This window comes from Danio rerio, chromosome 18 (genome assembly GCF_052040795.2).
Source record: "Danio rerio strain M-AB ecotype USA chromosome 18, GRCz13ab, whole genome shotgun sequence".
Taxonomy (NCBI): domain Eukaryota; kingdom Metazoa; phylum Chordata; class Actinopteri; order Cypriniformes; family Danionidae; genus Danio; species Danio rerio.
In genome coordinates this window covers 11,346,324-11,369,427 of record NC_141038.1, presented here as the reverse complement: position 1 = coordinate 11,369,427, position 23,104 = coordinate 11,346,324, and the positions used below count along the sequence as shown (strand labels likewise).

Genomic DNA, 23,104 nt, shown 5'->3' with positions numbered 1-23,104 from the left:
TATATATATATATATATATATATATATATATATATAAAGTGAGATTGCATTAATTATAATAATAAACCAGGTTTCCTAATATATATATATATAGTGAGATTGCATTAATTATAATAATAAACCAGGTTTCCTAATATATATATATAGTGAGATTGCATTAATTATAATAATAAACCAGGTTTCCTAATATATATATATAGTGAGATTGCATTAATTATAATAATAAACCAGGTTTCCTAATATATATATATAGTGAGATTGCATTAATTATAATAATAAACCAGGTTTCCTAATATATATATATATATAGTGAGATTGCATTAATTATAATAATAAACCAGGTTTCCTAATATATATATATAGTGAGATTGCATTAATTATAATAATAAACCAGGTTTCCTAATATATATATATATAGTGAGATTGCATTAATTATAATAATAAACCAGGTTTCCTAATATATATATATAGTGAGATTGCATTAATTATAATAATAAACCAGGTTTCCTAATATATATATATATATAGTGAGATTGCATTAATTATAATAATAAACCAGGTTTCCTAATATATATATATTTATATATAGTGAGATTGCATTAATTATAACAATAAACCAGGTTTCCTAAAAAGACTTTTTAGCAAAACTTCGATACAGGTATAGTTTGTCACGAGATCAAGAATGAAATGTTCCTGTATGAAGTTTAAGTCAAAAAATTAAAAATGAAAGACCCGAAATTGCACCCGAAACATGGATAGCATCATGATGCAATGACGTTAATCGATGTGCTATAACAAGTAAAACATCATCATGAAAGAAACATGCAAAAAGAAACTTATGTAAACACCATAATCATATTATTATCTTATTCAGATTAAGGCAATTTAATTTGAGTAATTTGATTACTGATGTACATGTAAACATAGTCATTGGTTAAAGGTTTTCAGCTTTGTTGAAAAAATATCTCTCTTGGTGTTTAACAGAAGTAATAAACCCATAGAGCTTTAAAACCATTTGATGGTGATTTAAATGATGATACAGTTGTCAATTTTTTAATTCACTTAAAAAAAAAAGACCATCTAGATCTGGCTGTGAATGAACATGAACCAGCATACAGCAGATATCCAACTAAGACACTTTTGAACTACACACAAACACCTACTGTATTCATTCATGCTTCAAGAGAGACCCGAGCTCATAAGATCCATGAGCCCGGGGCTCCCTCCTGCTTGAAAGGCGAGAGAGGAGTTTGAGCTTAGGTAGATCTTGAGAACTCTCCTGCTGCAGGAGTAGCTAATGAACAGATCATGATTGCTCTTAAGAGGTAACTACTTACTAGAAGCATGTCTACGGTGCCGATTTGGCAGTCAATTAACTTGTGAGCTAGGGAAGAACGTGTAAACTCTGCACAGAAACGTTGGCTGGTTTGGTAAGGACTAGAACCAGTGAAGTTCTAACCACTGGGCCACCGTGCCACCCATCCAGGAAGAGGGGTAGGGGTGAAAGGGAGGAATCTTCAAAAAGAAGATGGTTGTTATGTGGAACTTTTGGGTATTTATAGTGGCTTAGGAATCGTCTGATTGGTGAATCATAAATTGGATAATGCAGGAGTCAGCAGGACCAGCCGCAAGCAATCATAAGCATGTGATCCTCTCGAAATTAGTTTAAAATTAAACTTCACTTTAGGAGTACTTTCTTACTTGCAATGGTAATTCTGTGGCGTATACGAGTGTCGATGGGGAAACTGGGCATCCCATCGCTGACAAGTCACTCCATCAGGTGTGATGCCAATCGTCCCGCGATACCCCTCTCCGCGTCCACGGAAACAAGTTGTTGTGTTTTCAACGTCACCACTGTTGTCTGAATCTGAGCAAACAGAGAAAAACAGAAACAGAAAGACAAAGGGAGTGAGAAAGTAAGCAGCATAATATCCCTCCTTAGGCATGATGAACACTGAATCATGGATTCAACGTTAACTGTAAGACTGCGCTGCCTTGGGGAGGAATAACAACAGCTTTATCCTGCTTAACAGAGAGAGATGCTTCCTGAATGAGTCAAAGCAGTCACTAAGTCTGTGACAAATGCTAAAACAGTAGCCTACTGAGCTTTTTTTAGGGTACAACGTAAGCATTTCATGAGCACACAACAGATCTATATTGTTTTTTGCCCATGCATCTCATTGCAATAAATTACGCTCATTAGAAGACAGAGTTATTATGTTTACCTCCGATAACCTTCAGTCTGCTAATGAGGCTAGCAGTATATAGGCCAAGTCTTGCTAATAAAACCCATAGTCAAACTCTCAGATTGGTCTAACAGACTTTGAGGATTTAAAGAGTACAGTTGATTCTAGCTTATGTACTGTACTGTTATTATGCTAGCTTGGCTTTTTATTTTTGTGGTGCTAAAGAATGCTAACTCAGGCTGTAATGTATTGAAGACAAACTCAAAGGTTAAGAATTGGAAACAATGAGGCATTCTGAGTTTTAAAGTCTTGCTGCGTTTACTGCAGAAGAGCATGGTGTGTTTTAAAAGCATGTTTAGCTTTATAGAGTATCAAATAGTCTTCTTAAAGGTATTGTTCCTTCTGCAAGTGGACGAAAGCCACTTCTTGTAAAAGTAGATGCACCTATGATGGTTTTCACAGAAGTAGGGTGACTAGATTTCTGAAATCCTTACAAATGTTTAAACATTTTATTAAATATATATATATATATATATAACTTTTAAATATAATTTTTAAATTAAATATAAATATAACTATCAAGTTACATTCCTTATAGTTAACCACTGTTTTGTCCACTCTGTAAATAAATGGGTAAAGATGATTCAGCAATTATATGAGGGAAGTTCTGTTACTTTCAACATAATTGACAATGTTTATTCATGTTTTTACCTAGCTTAACTACTGTTCATATCGCATTCACTTCAAACTTAATTTCTCCATGCTTTCTGTAACAGACAATTTACTTGACACAAGTAAATTTTAATAACTGCACCTTGATCAATATGGAAATGTGACTGGATGATAATGCTGTTATTCAAAATATCCTATGACATGATTGCAGTTTTGAATTACAAAGGCTGAAATGACTGTAACTGAGTATTTTTTTTTCTTTTTACTTTATTAAGGAGTTTAAAAATGTGAATGTACACTCAGCGGCCACTTTATTAGGTACACCTGTCCAACTAGTCCTTAACGCAAATTTCTAATCAGCCAATCACATGGCAGCAACTCAATGATTTAGGCATGCAGACAAGGTCAAGATGATCTGCTGCAGTTTAAACTGAGCATAAAGAAAGGGGATTTAAATAACTTTGAACGTGGCATGGTAGTTGGTCTGAGTATTTCAGAAACTGCTGATCAACTGGAGTTTTCATGCACAACCATCTCTAGGGTTTACAGAGAATGGTCAGAAAATATCCAGTGAGCAGTTCTGTGGGCGCAAATGCCTTGTTGATGCCAAAGGTCAGAGGAAAATGGCCAGACAGGCTCGAACTGATAGAAAGGCACCAGTAACTCAAATAATTACTTGTTACAACTGAGGTGTGCAGAAGAGCATCTCTGAACACATAACACTTTTTTGTGAAGTAACAAAAGTGTAGTTTTTGAGTAGACAAGGGTTTTGGGCATTCCATTTAAACGCATTCAGATGTTCAGCCAGAAGTGGACACTTGTGTAAAGTAATCAATGAGGTACACGTGTCAACGTGATGAAGGGAAGTTTAAAAAACTAGACTGGAATGCATCCCTAGTTGAAAATATTTCAACTTTTCAGAATGCTGCAACTGCATGTGTCATGTGAAATTTCACAAACTAATTTCAAGTGGAGCATGTGATATGATTGAGCACGACTGGCTGCTCATCTGTAATCATTAATAATCCAATCAGAGTGATTCAAGCTTACAATAAATTGATAGTTTTTTTTCCGACTGCTCTATCGTTGTTTTGGAAGAATCCCCCCCTTCCACATCTCCTCCTTTTCCTCCTTTTTCTAAGGAGAGCACTCAAGACCTACCTGATATCGGATCCCCTTAAATGCTTATTGACCAGGCGGAAGCCTTGGGCTCAAGTATCTCTGAGCTCAGGGTTCTCTCCCTGGACAGCATGCCAAACCTGCTATTAACGCTAGGCATATATAAGTGGGAACTCTTAAAGTATAGATTACACACATTTCAGTAATAACAGTAGACTAATTACCTCAGACAAATGTAGAGCACACGGACACTAGTGTTTTTTTTTTTTTTTAATTCCTCCATAAATAAAATTTGTATCAAAGCTACAGCAATGGTTTTTCAATTTGTCATTCTCTAATGCCGAGTTCAGACTGCACAACTTTCAAAGTAGTCGCGTCAAGGATGTTTTCACACTGCATGACTATCTGGGGTTGCGTTTTGTCGCTGCTGTGTTTACAGTGTAAGATGGATCGGCGACAGGGGGTTTCACACTGTAGGCTTTACAATAGGAAGAATCGCAGACAACTTTGTCTCGGTCCAAAAACTACATCTCACAATCAAACACATGAGAGAAATGACATGGAAACAACGTGAGGTCATGTAGTATATCGTTTGTTATTAACTACATAATGAGAAGGAAGCCTTTAGTGGGGTAGAAAATGTAGGTTTTGAAAGGAGTTAGCAATTCTTTTTCTTTTTCGACCCGGTTGTGATATTGCTCAGATGACACAGACACGGGTGCTCCTGCCAAATTTACATTAGTTTTTCCTTCATTTCTTGGGTTCAAATAAACTGAAAAGAAGCACTTTTAACTTCTCCCCCAGCCTCCCGTTGGCCAGCAGATACCCATACTAGTGGATGCTGCTCTAGCAGTGCGTGGCTGTATGTAATCGCTGATGTTATATTCAATCAGAACACATTTCACACGGCATGATTTGAATCTCTCAGATCATGTCTTTGATAGTTCACACTGTGTGATTGTTACTTGCATGAACGAGCAACGATTTACCTGTGATTTCAGGCATTTGTCAGCGATTTATCAAAACCTGACGGCGAGTCAAAATGAGGGCTAAAATCCTGCAATCTAAACTCAGCATAAGAGAATGGTTGATGGTTGTCTAGCAATGATATAAGCAATGGAAAGCGAGCACAAAAGTATGCTGAATTTAGTGAAGGAAGCCACATACCTCGCACTTTCCAAACATTTTTACAGACTTGATATGTAGACAACCCATACACAGCTAAACACAGCTTTTTTTCAGATGCTGAGAAGTGTGAAAAGGTGTTGCTTTGCCAAACAGGAAAAAGCATGGTGAAAAGTTCCTCCCAGGATGGTGATCTCTGAGAATCGGTCACAGGATTTTGCTCAAGGTTATGATGTGGGTTTTGCCAAATAGCTCTGAAAAACAAATGCGACCCCCGCGGCTCAGTCTAAAATAGTAAAGACTGTCTGACTTTCTGCATGGCTTCCCATATGAACCAACATGCCATCGCCTTGCAAATGAAAATAAACTAAAGCAGTGTGAGGAGAAGGAGGAGGGAGTGTCGTAATAATAATAGATTTTTGGGCACTCGTGGACTTGTGTGTTGGAGCGCACTTGGGGCTTGAAACCCACATGCGTGTTTCGTCTTTAGCGTGGAAGGTTTACATAGCACTTGAAACTCAAGCACATCTCTCTCATGCAGATAAAGGAACGCTCTACTGCGCTGATGAGGAAAAATAAACACACAGGCACATTACTGAAAGAGAGAGAGAGAGGGTTTTATAGGTGGACCTTCTTCTCTCTCTTCTCCCGGCTACAAACAACATTCCTGTGGGGGTCCCAAACGCGAGGGGAGCCGGGGCTACAGGAAGAGGAAGTTGTAAATTTGGCAAACTCTGCCTCTTTTCATTCTGTTTCTCTCCGGCTTCTTCTTTTTTTTTTTGTTCTCCGCTGTGTCTCTTCATCTTACACATAAGACGCAGACGGACACTCACCGCACTGTTTGATGTTACAGTACTCCCATGGAGTGCTGGGATCGGTGGTGAAACACCAGGGTCTCTGGCGCCCGTCTGGGTTCCTGCAGTAGTTGTCCTTTAGACCTTTATCGGGGTACCTGTCATAGGAAGGGCAAAGAGAACACACTTAACACGCCACATATCAACTATCTCAGAGCTACAGCACCACTGATTTACAGCCGGGATAAAATTCTAATAAACTCCAGAAAATACATAACATGCTCTCTGCTACTGGTAGAGCAGGACTTCTGCAAAAGCGAATAAGACAGAAGGCTGCTGCAATGCACAGACTTAACATTAGTTCAAAGTTTCCTTTCTTTTTAATTCATGAGTGTTTTAATGAGTTTAAAATATGTATTAGAATAAATTCTGAAATATCATGTGATGTGATAATGAATGTCAGATGTAGGGTTGTTAAAAATGTTGTCTTTTTTGGAAAATGTTATTACGCCCAAATACCGTACCTTAACTTTCAAACTATATAATCATATGTGAAATATTTTCACTTTATTACTGTTTAAGTTTAAGAACGTTTAAGAACATAAACATGTTTGTTTATTAAAGAACATTTGTGTGCACACGCACACTACCTGATAAAGTCTTGTTGCCTATCCATGTTTTAGGAATGACAAATAATAACTTGACTTCTAGTTGATTATTTGGTGTTAGAAGTGGCTAATATAAAATGGTGAAGTCCTTTAGATGATGCAAATTTTACCAAAATAAAATACGATTATGCCTTGATTTTTAATTATTTAATTAGAACAGTAAGGTCTGACTTCTTCTTGACTTCTTAAAAGTCTTGTCACTTAACAGTAATAATGTAGAAAATAAATATATATATATAATCAGCATATATGAGTACACCCCTCACAAATCTATCTTTTAAATTAATATTTTTAATAGGAAGCTACTTAGTCAGTACTGTAGCCAAATCTGGAGCTAATCTAACAAAATAACTTACGATAACAGTCCAAAAACAAGTACACCCAAATGTATGTAATAGAAAAATATTAAATACAAATGAAAAAACGTAAACCCAAGGGAAGCAAAAAAAAAAAAAAAATTGAAAAATTTAATTGAGATTTTGTATCTTGCATTTTTTTTTTTGCAATATTTTGCTTGAATTTAATTGTATTATCCTTCAATATTTATATATCTTTGGTGACTAAAATTTTACTTTAATAAATATATCTGTTTAATAAATCTGTTTTGTTTAAATGCACCAAAATACATTTACTATATTTACTGAGAAATTGATACAAATATTTATTTTCAAAATGTGGAGTACTCAATTATGCTGAGCACTGTATGTATATAAAAAAATTATATATATATATATATATATATATATATATATATATATATATATATATATATATATATATATATATATATATATATATATGAAATTAACAATAATTCCTTATATTTATATAGCGCTTTTCTAGGCCCTCAAATCGCTTTACACACATTGGGGAGAATCTCCTCATCCACCACCAGTGTGCAGCATTCACCTGGATGACGCAATGGCAGCCATTTTGCCTCAGTTTAACGTCTCATCCAAAAGATGGCTCTCACTGAGCAGTATTGAGTCTCTGTCACTATACTGCCGCATTAGGACCAACACAAACCGCAGGTTGGGCTGGCCTCACCAACATCACTTCAGGCAGCAACCTAGCTTTTTCATGTGGTCTCCCATCCAGGTACTGACCGGACGCAGCTCTGGTTGGCTTCATTGAGCGACCATGTGAGAGTTACATGGATAGAGCTAGCTGCTGGCCTATATATACTGTACAGTCGATACTTGTTTCAGTTGTGCATGCTAGTTATATTACATACATACTTTCTAAAATAACATTTTCAGAAGTAAATTTTAAACTGATTTATTTAGGACTTTTCTCGTACATATTTGTCATGCAAAGGGCAAAGTGTTTCATTTAGTGTTGAATGGGTTTTTATAGTTATTTGTACTACTAAAAAAAACAAAAAGACTTCAGACATCATAGATAGTTTGCCTCTAGGGTTGGTTCACACAAAGCGGCCATTTGATTTAGTGATTTATATCAAACCGGCATGACACAGTTCCCATGAGGTCAAGTGGGAAAATACTTTATTGATTTTTCAAATATTTTCAAACGTTGCACACAAATGCCATTCCGGATTAGGATAAATGCAAGAGTACTTTCCATGTATGCAATCTAAGATGATAAAAAAAAGGTCTTTGTGTGTTCAGAGAGTCTTAAGGGAGTGTATTCAATCAAACTGTCATTTATTTCAAGATTAGCAATATTATTGCTTCCCAGAACAAGTAAAGATGTAACTGGGGCAATGGGAAGGTCATGTAAAATGAGCATAATTTTCAGAACCGACTCCAGGTAGCAATGTGGTCAACTGTTTCAGTTGTTTTACTGTACATAATAAGTGTCTAATTGAGTACAGATGTGCAAGGAACTTACTTCTGCTGAAAGTGGTTCAACAGATAATGAAACAAAATGCAATATTTTTCAAAACAAGGTGTAATTTTTCAATCACTTTAAGATGAAAGCACAGCTGAGCTGTTTTCCATAGTTCACGTTCAATGACATGAGGCCAGTGATCCATGCATGACCCTCAGCTTTCTTAAAAACCCTTTTAACAGATGTCTGATTCCTTTCTTAAAACATATCAAGAATATTTATGAAAAAAAAACTGTTTTGGCTGTAAAAGACATGAATGAATTTGACATGACAGAGAACAATTGTTCTTAGTTGCATCTATAGAAACAATACATATTTTAAGCGAAACATGCAAATACAGTTGAAGTCAGACTTATTTAACGGAGAGAAGATTTTTTTCAACAAATTTCTACACATAATAGTTTTAATAACTCATATCCAATAACCGATTTATTTTAACTTTGCCATGATGACAGTAAAAAATAAATATTTTTCAAGACATTTTTACACTAAAAGAGGCTAATAATTTTGACCTTAAAAAAATTATTCTAGCCAAAACTTTAATAATAATAATAATAATAATAATAATAATAATAATAATAATAATTATTATTATTATTATTATTATTATCATTATTATTATTATTATTACTATTATTATTATTATTTTATTATTATTATTATTATTATTATTATTATTATTATTATTATTATTATTATTGTTGTTGTAATTATTATTGTTATTATTATTATCATTATATTATCATTATATTATTATTATTATTATTTATTAAGAAAATAAGAAAAAATCCTAAATTAATAATAATGATGATAATAATACTAATACTAATACTAATACTACTACTACTACTACTACTAATAATAATAATAATAGCAACAATAATAATAATAATAATAATAATAATAATAATTGCAAAAATAAATAATAATAGAAGCTAACATGTGCTCTGTGTGTGCCCTTTTATACTTATTTTATATAGTTATAAAACTAATATACTTTTTAAAAAAATGCATGTGCATGCAAAACAATAATTTGCACAAAAAGTATGGGCTTTTTCTCTGAATAAGTTGTTACTCCACCATGTTTACAATATCATTATTAATGTTTTACGATATAACTAACGTGGTTCAAATGATGAATCTGCAACAAAGCAACTATGGTTTTGGGAAATACTGTTACTACATCCTTCTTTTCCCAAATGATGCATCATACTATGATAGTTCAGCCACGAGTTATGTCGTTCCTTGGGAAACACACCCCAGACTGGCCCAAAGTCTCCATAATATCCAAAACATGTCTGCAATTTATGCTAAAGGATCTACTTTGGCTGTTTTAGTAAGAACCTAACCTTACGTAAGAGGAGAATTGAATGAATTTGCAAATATTTTATAGATGCACTTATACACTCATATTGATTAAATAAAAATCCAGACCATAAACATTTCTGAATGATTTTCTCCTAATATCTCCAATTTTGTGTTGGTTCTCATACCTTTTAGGGTGGAAAATGTGTTTATGTGGTTCCTCAAGGTCCCAGCGCTGGCATTCCCGGCCACTCTCCGTGTGGTCCAAGGGTCCACGATAACTTTCTCCGTTACACGTCATACATTCCACTACGGATAAAGAACATGTCTGGTAAGAATGTTAACCAGGACAATGCCCCAAAGACCCCATCTGAGTGACATTAGCGTGCATGTAAAGGATGAGTCAACTGGGTTCAAATTCAACCCTGATTGTTGTGTTAAACGGTTAGAAAAATGTAACCCAGGCAAAATGCTGGTAGTGAATGAATGCACGTTAGTGTCACATACTGTAGCCTAATCAGTAATCACCAACGCTAATATCCACAGGGATTGTAATCGTATTTATCAAGAAGACAAGCAATTATGAAGCCACATGTGACCCTTAGATTGTCCAAAAATAAATCATCTGACGCTTCAATTTACTACGCAGACATACCACCCATTAGGCCTCGTATTTAACCCCAGAAGTATGCTTCTAACAGATTTCATACGATCAAAGGTTAAAGAAACATGTAATTATTACAGTACTTAGTGTAGAGCTTAGTCACTACAGGACCAAACCAAATATCACAGCAGATGGGGGTCACCTCAGCTAGAGTCATCTCTCTTAATCCTGTTATTAGTTGTACAGTACACACACTATAAGGAGCAGATTGCTGTAGTAGAAACAGATGTTAATGTCAGCCACTCTCAGGAAAGCAAGATGTGACTTCCTTGTGTATGTGTGTGTGTGTGTCTGTGTTTTTGATTATGGGAAACTAATTTATTAACAAACCCTCCCAGCCATATTTCACCATGCAACCCTAAGAAAAGACGTTCTTTGTTAACCTGATTACTATCTCTGCAGAAAACCCCTCTTTTTGCGTGCAACTCAATGCATCTTTCTATTAATGAAAATCCCCGGTCACCACAACAATCAAATACTTTCTTCTTCAATAGATAACAGCATCAACAGCTCTAAATCCAATAAATTAGCAATCCACATGAAAGAAAAAGGAAAACCATTGTATACATTAATGCTCATATTAAACATCCCACAGTTTAAACGATAATCTAATAGCGAAACAGATATCACAAAGGGATGTTTTAATTTCTTAAATACTTCCTCTAGACTTCAAATTGAGAGCAAATGGAGTCTCTGAAGTCCCCTGATTCACAGATTTTATCAAGGAAGAAACTTCTCTTACGTAACCTCGCATGTCTCCACTACATCTCAACAACATGCTTGTCTTTGCCAAGATACTCATGAATAGTACTGTTATATGTCGGAGATTTTCAATGCAAGGCCAAACATTCTTAAAGGAGTTACATCTCTTAATTTCCAAGATGTACCCTCATTAATCATTTTATTTAGTATTCCTTGTTGGTATCTTTTTACCTTCAAAACTGCCTTAATTTTTGTGGCATAGATTCAACAAGATGCTGAAATCACTCCTTAAAACAATGCCTTTGAAGGGCACCTATTTTACCCCATTTACACAATGTAAAATAAGCCTTTGGTGTCTTCAGAATGTGTCTGTAAAGTTTCAGCACAAAATACCCGTCAGATTATTTATTATAGCCTCCAGAAACTGCCCATTTTGGTGTCTGAGTACAGCTGTTTTTATAGCTTGCGGCTTTAAATGCAAATGAGCTGCTTCTCCCCACCCATCATTCCCAAGTGCGTCTGCTTCTCCTGCTATTAAATAAACAGCAGTCAGTGATGGAGACAGACACAGATGACGCTGAAATACAGCTTATTAGTCAAAAATACCAAGTTTATTCCATGTATTTGTTGTGGAGTTTTTCAAGCCTTTCTGAAATGATGAGTCACACACAAATGCCATATGCAGTATAATCCTCTCCACACACATATTAGCATTTACTGGCACCATGCTGCTGTGGTGATTAAGAATTAGCAAAAAAAATAATAAAAAATGCGAGCAGCCATTAAGTGGTAGAAAGTACATCCAAAAGGTTGTTTTTGTCCATCAGTCTAATGCAACAGCCTTCCATTCCACTGCTCTCAGGTCTTATTTGACAATAACACACTCTTGGATGTACTTTATTCTTTACTTAACAGCTTAGTTAACAATTTTGTTCCTAAACTATCCAAAAAAAAAAAAACATTGACACTCTTTATAAACCTAACATCGAGCAACTGTACAGCATATGAAAGAACAGCTGGTAAACAATAAACTCACCCTCCGAGCATTGTGGGATGCTGCAGTCTTGGTGACGTAGTTTGGGGTCTGTGGTAAAACACCAAGGACCCGTTGTGGTGTTGTCCGGATTACGACATAAATTATCCCGTAGATCTCGATGCTTGTGCCTCTGGGGTAAGAAACTGATCAAATGAAATATGAAAGAGAGGTTTGTAGAATCAAACACAAAGTTAAATTGCTGCAATTTTGTTAAAACGCTGTTACTCTTTGACATTTTAGCTCCATAAAGTAGAGACTGATGACCACATTAAATCAGTGGCAAAGAAACATAAACAATCCTCTACAAGTATTAGCTTTTTTTTGTCGAAACAAATGCTTCAAAACAAATGACATAAGAATCATTTATGGAAGATTTTTTTTCTTGTAATTTCAGCCAAGAACAACATCTCAATAATTTGCAGATTAATAAGAGCGGTATGACTAACTATATCTGCAACATCAGAATGCAGATGCTATTCCACACTTCATTGCGATGCAAGAATCTGTTTGGCCCTAGGAAAAATGTAGCTTCTTCATTTTTTTTTTCACAAAGTACAAAGGTTTGATATAATAAATGCATGTAGACAAATAATGATTTTGGCTAGAGAATAGGGTAGTATAAAGCTTCAGGCCAGAGAAGGTCAAAAACTGCAAAGGGCTTGGGTTAGGCCACCCTCATTATGAGAGTTGTTGTTTTAAGAGTGTTTTCTTTACATTTTGAAAGCTGCATCACACAAAAACTTTTTTTTGTTACATTATAGAACTGCTCAATTTGCAGGCTTATCTTTCATCCAATCTTATTATAAATGGTTATGATAATTAAGTTGATAGTATATTGTTAATGAAGTGATATCATTCATTAATTTTCCTTTGGCCTAGTCCCTTATCTAGCAGGGGTTGCCAAACCGGAATTAACCGCCAACTAATAATGTAATAATGTTTTAGGCAGCTGATGCACTTCCAGCTGCAACCCAGTTCTGGGATACATACATTCCCACGTTCACACATACACTATTCACCTTATTCTCCGCCGACGAGCGGGCGCTGCCATTTGAATCTTTTGGCTCGAGACTTCCGGTCTCATTCACTTCCATTCATTTTTTGACGTTAAAAACTGCTCGTTACACTGCTTAATGTTGCAATTTGATATTTTCTTATTATATTATTCTACTTGGTCTGTATAGTCATGCAAACATTTGTTAGTAGAGCAAGTAGTTTGACCATTTTCTGCCATTTATCATTCCTAGTCATTTCTCCCATAGGCGACTGAATCGGAAGTTATAAGACAATCGCGAAAACAGGCGCACTTCTGCATTTTAGAATAAGGTCAATACATCCAATTTACCTATTTGCTTATTTCACACGCCATTCCAAAAAATTAAAGTGAGGCTGTGGTGGGAAGAAACCTGTAAGTTTAGGATCAGTACTGTAAACATTGCAACAATATGCTGTAAATTACAAACCTCCAGCTGTTGCTACGATTTCAAAATGCAGATAAGGTGTAAACATCACTTTAATATCATTCAGTTAAGTTTCATTTAAACAATTAAATGCATATTAGGCATCAAACAAAATCACAATCTCTTTAAGAGTAATACCCTGAAGTGTCCTCCCAGGATTCAGTTTATGAAACCAGGTATATGCAGTAAGGGCTTTCCTGCTTCATCCTCTGTAACCAGGTGAGCAATAAAACAATGCAGTCCTCTGTAGCACACCCTCTGGTTGTCTGTAATAGTGTTGTCCTGATACAAAAATTTTAAAAATGTCCATTTCCCGTTAAAATTTAAGTGCCACTGAACGCGTTCTTAAACATCGCTGATTTAAAATTGTGTTTACCAGTACTCAACAGAAATGACTGTGATTGGCCATGACGGTCATCAGTTCACCGCACTTCACTGAGTGCAAAAACAGATACATGAACACTGAATCCTTTTAATGCCACAAAGATTAGTCTTGCTTGTCTGTGTTTGCACTCGGTAAACAGTGGTGAAGTGCAGTGAACTGATGACCTTCACGGCCAATTCCTGTCATTACTGCACTGGTGAGTACTATGCCAAATCAGTGGTGATGCATTCAACAGTGCTCAAATGTTAGTGGGAAATTACCGGTTTTTATAAATTTCAGTACCAAAATAGAGTATTGCGACAAGTCTAATATAGTGAAAGGATCAGTTCATTAACTTGAGTTTGATAAATGGCATTTAAAACGTGTGTTTGGGAAAGAAAACATTAGCTTAATAGAGCCATTTACCTTAACTTATCTGAAAATGAGGTCCGATATCCCTTTTTATTTTCACTATTCATTCAGAACAGACCTTCGGGTCACTCGGAAGGCGGTAAAATGATCAATTAGTGTTGCTTTCTTTTCGCTGATAGGATATACAGCCAGGTACTCAACATTCCTGTGTGACTCAGGTGATACTTCAGGGTTTCTTCCCAGCGCAGCTTCAATTTCGCTTTTAAAATGGTGGCAACGTGAAATCAGTCTATGGCGCATGTCTTTGGACTGTGGTGAAAACCAAATCACCTGGAGAAAACCCACACGAACATGGGGAGAACATGCAAACTACACTTAGAAATGCCAAATGGCCCAGCCAGAACTCAAACCTGCGACCTTCTTGCTGTGAGACGACAGTGCTAACCCCTGAGCGGCCGTGCTGCCTTATCATGCAATGGTAACCACCATAAAAAAAAACAACATGACACACCAACACGACTGAAATTTGCTGTGGTCACACTTCATTTTAAACCTCAAGGGTACTATTAGATTCTTTAGAGTAAACAGTTTATTGTGGCAAAACTCTGAGATGCCCGCTATTGCAAAGAGTTTCAAAAAGTCATTTACCCTTGCCATGCGAATATTTGTAAACCATTAATAAATCAATGCCTCAAGCCAAACTGTAATTATCGTGTATGTAATTGTCTTTGGCATTCAGAACACAAATTAACCGAGTTCATGATGATGGATGAATACAGATAAAAATGCAATCTGTGACAAATTAGCTGACCTACAGGCCTGTGTGGTATTTCAGAACGTTCAGGTCCATTGGCTTTCTGAGCTGATAAAACATGCCTGTGATGTTTCAGAGGAAAGCATTTCAAAAGCTGGCCTTAAAACTGTACCGATGGCCATTAGGGAGATAAAAAAATAAATAAATAAATAAATAAAAGATATCCTGACTGGAGGAAGTTCAAGGTCTCTGAAAGGCAATCGCATTTTCAGGTTTTTAAGTCAAATTAAAGTTTATTTATAAAGCATTTCAAGAGTTTGCCCAAGTTTAGTAAAGCCATGAGTTGGTTAAAATGACAGGAATAATAAAAAAATAAATCAATGAAAAAATATATATAATTAAATGAATAAAATAAAGTAAAATTTAAATTAAATTAAATTTAATTTAATTTAATTTAATTTAATTTAATTTAATTTAATTTAATTTAATTTAATACAGCGATCAGACTGTTAAATGTCAAGCTATTGAGGTAGTTTTAAAATGTTTAGAAAAATAATTTAAATAAAATAAAATATAATTAAATTAAATGTAATTAAATGAAATACAACTATCACACTTTTAAATGTAAAACTATAGAGGTATGGTTTAACCAAAATATAATAAAAATAAATTTAAACCAAAATAAAAAATTAAATTAAATTAAATTAAATTAAATTAAATTAAATTAAATTAAATTAAATTAAATTAAATTAAATTAAATAAATTAAATTAAATTAAATTAAATTAAATTAAATACAGCTATCAGAGAGTTATAATTAAATTGCATTACATTAGATTACATTAGATTACATTAAGTAAAGTTAAGTTAAGTTAAGTTAAGTTAAGTTAAATTAAATTAAATTAAATTAAATTAAATTTAATTAAATTTAATTAATTAAATTCAGCTACCATGCTGTTAAATGTGAAACTATAGAGGTAGGTTTTTAAAAAATAAAATAAAATAAAATAAAATAAAATAAAATAAAATAAAATAAAATTAAATTAAATTAAATTAAATTAAATTAAATTAAATTGTAATTAAATACAATTAAATCTAACAGTGTTAAATGTCAAGCTATAGATGTAGGTTTTAAAAAGTTTAGAAAAATAAAATAAAATTAAGTTAAATAAGATAAACTAAAATTAAATTAAATTAAATTAAATTAAATTAAATTAAATTAAATTAAATTAAATTAAATTAAATTAAATTAAATTAAATTAAATTAAATTAAATTAAATTAAATTGCTATCACAGATAAGCTATCACAGTGTTCCACATCAAACTACAGAGAAAGGTTTTTAGGATAGACTTAAAAACAGAAATTGTTTGGGCCTTTCTAACGTGTAAAAGTAGACTTTACTGCAAAGGCTTTACGTTACTGCAGACATGCTGCCCTCCCCCCTGCTCTTTAGCCAAGCACAATTAACATATAAAAGTTAATGGTCAGAGGACCTAAGACCTCTTGATGGATCATTTGGTTGGATTAATTTTGCGAGATCAGATTAGTTACAAACCATTTAATGTTTAAAAAAAAACAATATTAAGGTCATGAAGTCAATTCTAGAATGAACAGAATAGTGTTTTGATAAGATTTCAGGATTTAAGAAACATGCAGTGCAGGCCTACAACCAAAAATAGGCCAGGTCTATTGTATTGACTTGCAGTAAAGAAAAAAACAAATGCACCATGTGGTGTCCCTAATGAATTCCTGCAGCCGTAATGAACTTGTTTCAAAGACATGTTCTGCATTAGGTATCTTATCATATCACTGCGCTGCTTTCTGTCAAACTCCCACTTACGCACAAACCTTCAAATCCCCTAAACAGCCTTTTTTCAGACTGCATTTGGCTTCTTCGTGTTTATTTTTAGATGTCAGTGTATACAAAAAGAAACACTGAACCATTTATGCATAGAATGTATACAAACGTCTATTTTTGCTCATTCAAGAACGGAAGCAATTGTTTAAATCTGCATGCTGGCGTTCCTGCCACTGACCTAATTGTCTCCATTGGCGCTCCCCTTCTGAGAATCATCGAGTTGCACTTACTGTCGCACTTTTAAACTCAGCGAGAAGCCTCTAACAAATCAAAGTCAGAAGACGGCACGCATGAAACTGTGCGTTCATCATCATTAAAGACTAATGGGGATTTTTATGACTCGTGATGAGTCTGTTTTGCCATTAGCAATCTAATATGTGCATGAATAAATAAACCGAAACATATCAAGGAGATGTTAACAGCTATCCACTCTTCAGACTTTTGATAGCCACTGAAATGCACATGGTGGGTAATTGAGTTTAATTGCCCGTAGAGAGACTGTAGCAGGAATGGGAGGTAAGGAGGATGAGTAAGCACTTACTTGTGCTCGTGCGGCATTTTGGAATTCCAGAGTTGGCACTGGACTCCACTTTTAGTCACCGATCTTTTCCCTTTGTAGTTGAGTCCATTACCAATGATGCATTCTCTCATGAAGTCTGAGGGAGCAGAGGTAAATAAACATCTTAGGCTACGTAATGACATTTGTGTTCAACATCTGTATTTGAGATGCAAATTCAAAGCCTAAATAATTCTTTTTATTTTTATTTTGATTAGCATCATGCCCTCAAAACCTGTTAATGCTAAAAACTAATTCTGCGATAATCTTCATTAGCTTATTTAACTTCATTAGCAATACTGACACCGGATTTTCCAATGTTTTTCAGAAGTCATGCTCACTAATACTGTGTTTATTTAAAGTAAAATACGGTAAACTGACATTCCGACACAGTGTCGAGATCCCAGATCACAAGTGATTTGAAACACTGCACTGAAGCATGCTCCGAAACAAACAGGTCACGTTACTAAAGTGTTTCAAAACACCAGGTCAGGTGACTAAAATGTTTCGAAACACTAGGTCACGTGACTAAAGTGATTAAAAGCATCGATCAGTTTAGAAACCTGGCGAATCTGCGTTTGACTGACAGGGCCAGAAAGCACTTCTGACTCATATAGCCTAGTGGACCGTGCGTGTGCATGTTGTTTCTGTGCTTCATATGGCTTTTGGGTTTGAATCCTAACTCCTGTACAAATACTCCAAAATCATGATTTTATGTATTTTAATAATGTCACTGTTTTTATGGTGTAGTCTCGATAGGATACAGCTGCGGATACGCCATCAATTTAGCAAATATAACTTTTGGACTGTGGGGGAAAACCGGAGCACCCGGAGAAAACCCACACCAAAGAACATGCAAACTCTACACAGAAATGCCAACCGTCCCAGCCGGGATTTGAACCAACAATCTTCTTGCTGTAAGGCGACAGTGCTAACTAAATATTTGTATTAAAACCTCAACATATTATACTGGATTTAGTGATAAATATAGATTTTTGTAAAATGATATAAGTCATTTTTAGATTAATTTAACTTGGAAATGCTGAATAAAATGATCTTCTTTTAAAATGCTTACCTTAGTTTAATTTTCTTTGAGTTTTCTTTTTATATATATAAATATCTTACTGACCCCATAGTTTTAAACCATGGCCTTTAAAAGTCCCTAAAGGTCATGATTGCATCTTATTGTCAGCAGTTAAAAATGCAGACAAGCAAAGTCAACAAAAACCCCATCCTGATCTTCTTTTTTTTTTTGTTTTTGGGTCAAGTCCTACATAAACACAAGCTGATTTGATCAGCGTCAGGTCTTAAGAATGTCAAGGGTTTTTCAGCCTGAAATCAGCAACACTACTACAAGTATAAGAGATAACAGAGGGGCTTTTTCTTTCAGTGACTTAAAATGAAAGCCATTTTGCTGTGTCATCCTCGTCCTGGTGGTGGACAGATTTTGCAGAATGTTTGCAGAGTGTGTCATCATCACATGGACATTAATCTCACATTTATTCACACTGAAACTTAATTAATCCTTAAGAGCCCAATTCTGGCTAAGGTCTGGGAACAGCACATCATATTATAAAACTCCTCAGTGACAGATCATGCCAGCATATAATTTATGAGTCTATATCTTGAAATATTGAAATATAAATGGGTTTAAATAAACAAAAGTATGCATAATATTCATTCATTTTGGTGCGATGAGGATATGAACAGTGTTGGGCATGTCCCTTTAAAAGAGTAATTAGTTGTAGTTACTTGTTACATAATTATAAAAGTAACTAATTACCAGGGAAAGTAACAATAGCATTGTTTTAATATGAGTATAAAATAAATATAAACCATTAAACACTAAACTACACTACTTTAATGTTGTTGTGGGACAATGTGAGAGACAACGGCAATTCATTCATTCATTTTCTTGTTGGCTTATTCCCTTTATTAATCCGTGGTCGCCACAGTGGAATGAACCACCAACTTATCCAGCAAGTTTTTACACAGCGGATGCCCTTCCAGCCGCAACCCATCTCTGGGAAACATCCACACAAACATTCACACACACACTCATACACTACGGACAATTTAGCCTACCCAATTCACCTGAAGCGCATATCTTTGGACTGTGGGGGAAACCGAAGCACCCGGAGGAGACCCACGCGACGGCAGGGAGAACATACAAACTCCACACAGAAACGCCAACTGAGCCGAGGTTCAAACCAGCGACCCGGCGACCTTCTTGCTATGAGGCGACAGCACTACCTACTCTGCCACTGCCTCGCCACAACGGCAATTCAGTTTTATTTACTTTGACTTCGTAGCTTTGTCTCCTCTTTTGCCAGCAGAGCTCACATTATCATCTGCGTAGCCACTAATTTTGTGGCGGCCTGAGATGACGTGAGGTGCTTTATTATATTACAACTACTTGACACCGATGCAGAGTAGGCTTGGGCAGTAATACGGTAATATGGTGTACCGCAGGATCTAAAAATAGCAACAGTGTCAGTTTCAATACTGTTATACCGTCATAAACAATGCACTTATATAGGAGACAAGTATTGAATATTATTTATTTAATGCCTAAAAATGCATGTGCATGATTGTCATCATGGGACAGTGTGGAGGAGAGAGGTGAGGTAAAATGGCAAGTCGCGCCACAAGTGACCTGCTCTCAAAAAAGAACACAACCTCTGCAGTTTGGCAATATTTCGGGCTTCGACCTATCGAGAAGGGAGATGTGATAAATATGAACTGGGATCTGCATTTCCGCTGCTGTACCACGAGTGCCACAGGACCCGACCAGATTTCTTGCGGTGCAGGAGTGAGCATGCGCGCTTCCACATGGACGCTGTTTATGTGTGTGTGTGTGTGTGTGTGTGTGTGTGTGTGTGTGTGTGTGTGTGTGTGTGTGTGTGTGTGTGTGTGTGTGTGTGTGTGTGAATGAGAGCATGGTGCTGTGTGTCTATGTGTGTGTGTGTTTATACAGACAGCGCGCAGATCTCTAATACGATCAAGACAATTTGCAAATTGTGCAACAAACAGGTGACCTCGAACCTAAGGTCGCATATACAGTGTTTTAAAATGTGCGGGTCCTTTAAGGAGCGGGGCTGCAGTTTTGTGTGTGTGTGTGAAGTGGAGAGGGAGAGAGAGAAAAGAGGAGCGTTTTTTTTTTTTTTGCAATGGGACTGTTTGCAGTGATGTTCCCTCCTTGGTGACTGATTTTGTTGTACCACATGGAGAGCCATAAATGATTGGACTAAGTCTGAGCCTTACATCATAATTTTTTTTTTTTATTATGCACGGTAATACTGAGGTAAAATAGGGAGGAGGTTTGACGGTATCAAAATTTGGATACCGCCCAAGCCTAATGCAGAGACTGGGCATAAGTTGCACGATACATAAACATTCTTGCCTTTCACCACATTGAGGGAAAAGTAGTGCTTATATTTCCAGTTTGCAAATGCTACCTTTGAACTTGTTGGATTTGCCATCAGTTCATGAGATCGAAGAATCCCTAGCATTCACCTTATTTAAGCTGAATATCTTGCAAAATAACAAGTGAACAATTATGTACTGTTAACATGGAAAATAAATTAGTGATTATAAATTAATTAAAACCAATATGTTTAAAAAATGTGTAAAAAAAAGTCTTGGGAATTATATGCAAATGAAAAATACATATTTCACAGGTGAGCTAATAATTTTGCCTTTAACTGTACATTAATATTTTATGTTGACTTTTTAAGTTCTTTTTAAAACTAGATATTGTTCACTTCTTAGAAAAACATTTAAGTCCATGTTACAGTCTAATCTTTGATTTCTCATCAAGTCATCAAGCCCTTAGCAAAAAATACACTGTTAATATGATTAATATCAGTTTGATACTTCTGAACTTTGTTTATTAAATGGTAAAGAGACTAAATAGTAAACGGTGTACTGTATAAGCCACTAACCACTTTTAACAATCACTGTTTTTTGATTATCAGAATATTGAGCATCCATTTTAGACCTTCTCTCTGTCTTAAAGGTAGCAATAAAACACTCTTGCTTACCTTTCTTCTCATATAGATCGAAGTTGAAGTCATTCTCCATGCGGACACCAAAGGTGAGGCTGTCATAGGAGAGTAGATGACATTTGGTACTTTTCTGATCAAAGCTGAATGCTCTGCAAAGACAGCACAGATGTTAATATTAAAATGATGTTGGATTTAAAAAAATAAGTGGATGGTGTCAAAAATCATGATTGTCGACCTTGATTTGAGGCACTTAAAGGCATGGTTCACCCAAAAATAAAAATGTCCTCACTATTTACTCACCTTCAAGTAGTTCCAAACCTGTTGGACAAACTTTCTTCTGTCAAACACAAAAAAAGATTTTTTAAAACCAGTGACTTCTAGAGTATTTGTTTTTTCGACTATGAAAGTCTATGGTTACCGTTTTTCAGCTTTCTTCCAAATATCTTCATAAGCATTTAATGGAAAGTCTGGCAGGCTTGGAACCACTTGAGGTAGAGTAAATAATGAGTAAACCATGACTTTAGAGTGAAATATCCATTTAATGTCAATATTAGATAAACATTTAGCAAGAAACAAGCCATATAAAACAACTTTTGAAGAATTTGGCCCAATCCCAATTCTATGTGTGTACCCCTACCCCTTCCCCTTAGCCCTTGAAACAGAGTGTGAAGGGGAAGGGCTTCAAAATTTACCTTTAAGAAATGGTACAGCGCTACGTCACCTGCAGACGTCGTCATATGTCATCGCGATCTCTTGCTTCATATGAGATCGACGATCGCAACTGCTGTAGTTATTCAAGTTATTTTTTGGTATTTATCTTTAGAAAATCACTGAAGGCAATGATATCATGTTATCATAAAGATATAATGTGGCAAAAAAGATCAAAACTGTACTGTGCATTTACACTGTGTGTAAACACACCAAAACAACATTAACATTATAGCAGACACTGTAAAAAGGTCATTCCCAGCCACTAGACTTTTCTGACAGGGTATTCCAGTGTCATCGATTGACAGATGTGAAATTATGTTGTGGGACTGCTATACAGGAGTTATGATTATGGATTATAGATTGTGAAATTTAGTGGTTTTTATTTTAGCATTTTTTTAAACATGCAGTGAAACACAAACGTGGTTATGAATGTATTAAAACGAGCTTGTTTGGTGTAGAAATTATTAATAATGACAAAAAAATATATTAATTTGTGCATCTCTTTACTTTCGTATGCAGCCATGCTGCTTTTGTAGCTGGTGTATTCTGGGAAATTTACCTACCCCTTAGTTTCAAGTATGGTCCTGAAAAATCTCCTTTTCAAGGAGTATCTAGCTCTTCCCCTTAGCCCTACAACTTCAAGCTAAAGAGAATTGGGACACCCCTACCTCTTCTTGTGAATGTGAAAAACGAGGGGTAGGGGAAAGGGGAAGGGCTAAGGGGTAGAATTGGGATTGGGCCTTTGTTTGAGAAATAGCCTGACCAGAAATATTGATTTTAAAACCTTCACGTTTCAGTTTATAAATGTTTGATGATTGTTTATATTGAAGCTGTGTAGCTATAAATATGTAGCTAGCACATGTTTGCTTCAATTTCAGCAAACATTATGTTGATAACATGT

The 23,104-nt window shown here is 35.3% G+C and overlaps 1 protein-coding gene across 2 annotated transcripts in view; it reads right to left on the bottom strand.

The window, feature by feature from the left end:
* Positions 1 to 23,104, bottom strand: part of hgfb (hepatocyte growth factor b) — a 68,943-nt gene that overhangs the window by 34,593 nt on the left and 11,246 nt on the right. For both annotated transcript variants that reach the window (XR_015514745.1, XM_087292991.1), the window contains exons 3-8: positions 21,529 to 21,641; positions 17,471 to 17,585; positions 12,123 to 12,265; positions 9,909 to 10,029; positions 5,936 to 6,054; positions 1,702 to 1,867 (exon numbers count right to left, since the gene is read on the bottom strand). Coding sequence is in view for 1 of the 2 variants with exons in the window: in XM_087292991.1 (XP_087149117.1) it covers positions 1,702 to 1,867; positions 5,936 to 6,054; positions 9,909 to 10,029; positions 12,123 to 12,265; positions 17,471 to 17,585; positions 21,529 to 21,641 (777 nt within the window). In the remaining variant the exon portion in view is untranslated. The remainder of the gene's footprint in view (positions 1 to 1,701; positions 1,868 to 5,935; positions 6,055 to 9,908; positions 10,030 to 12,122; positions 12,266 to 17,470; positions 17,586 to 21,528; positions 21,642 to 23,104) is intronic.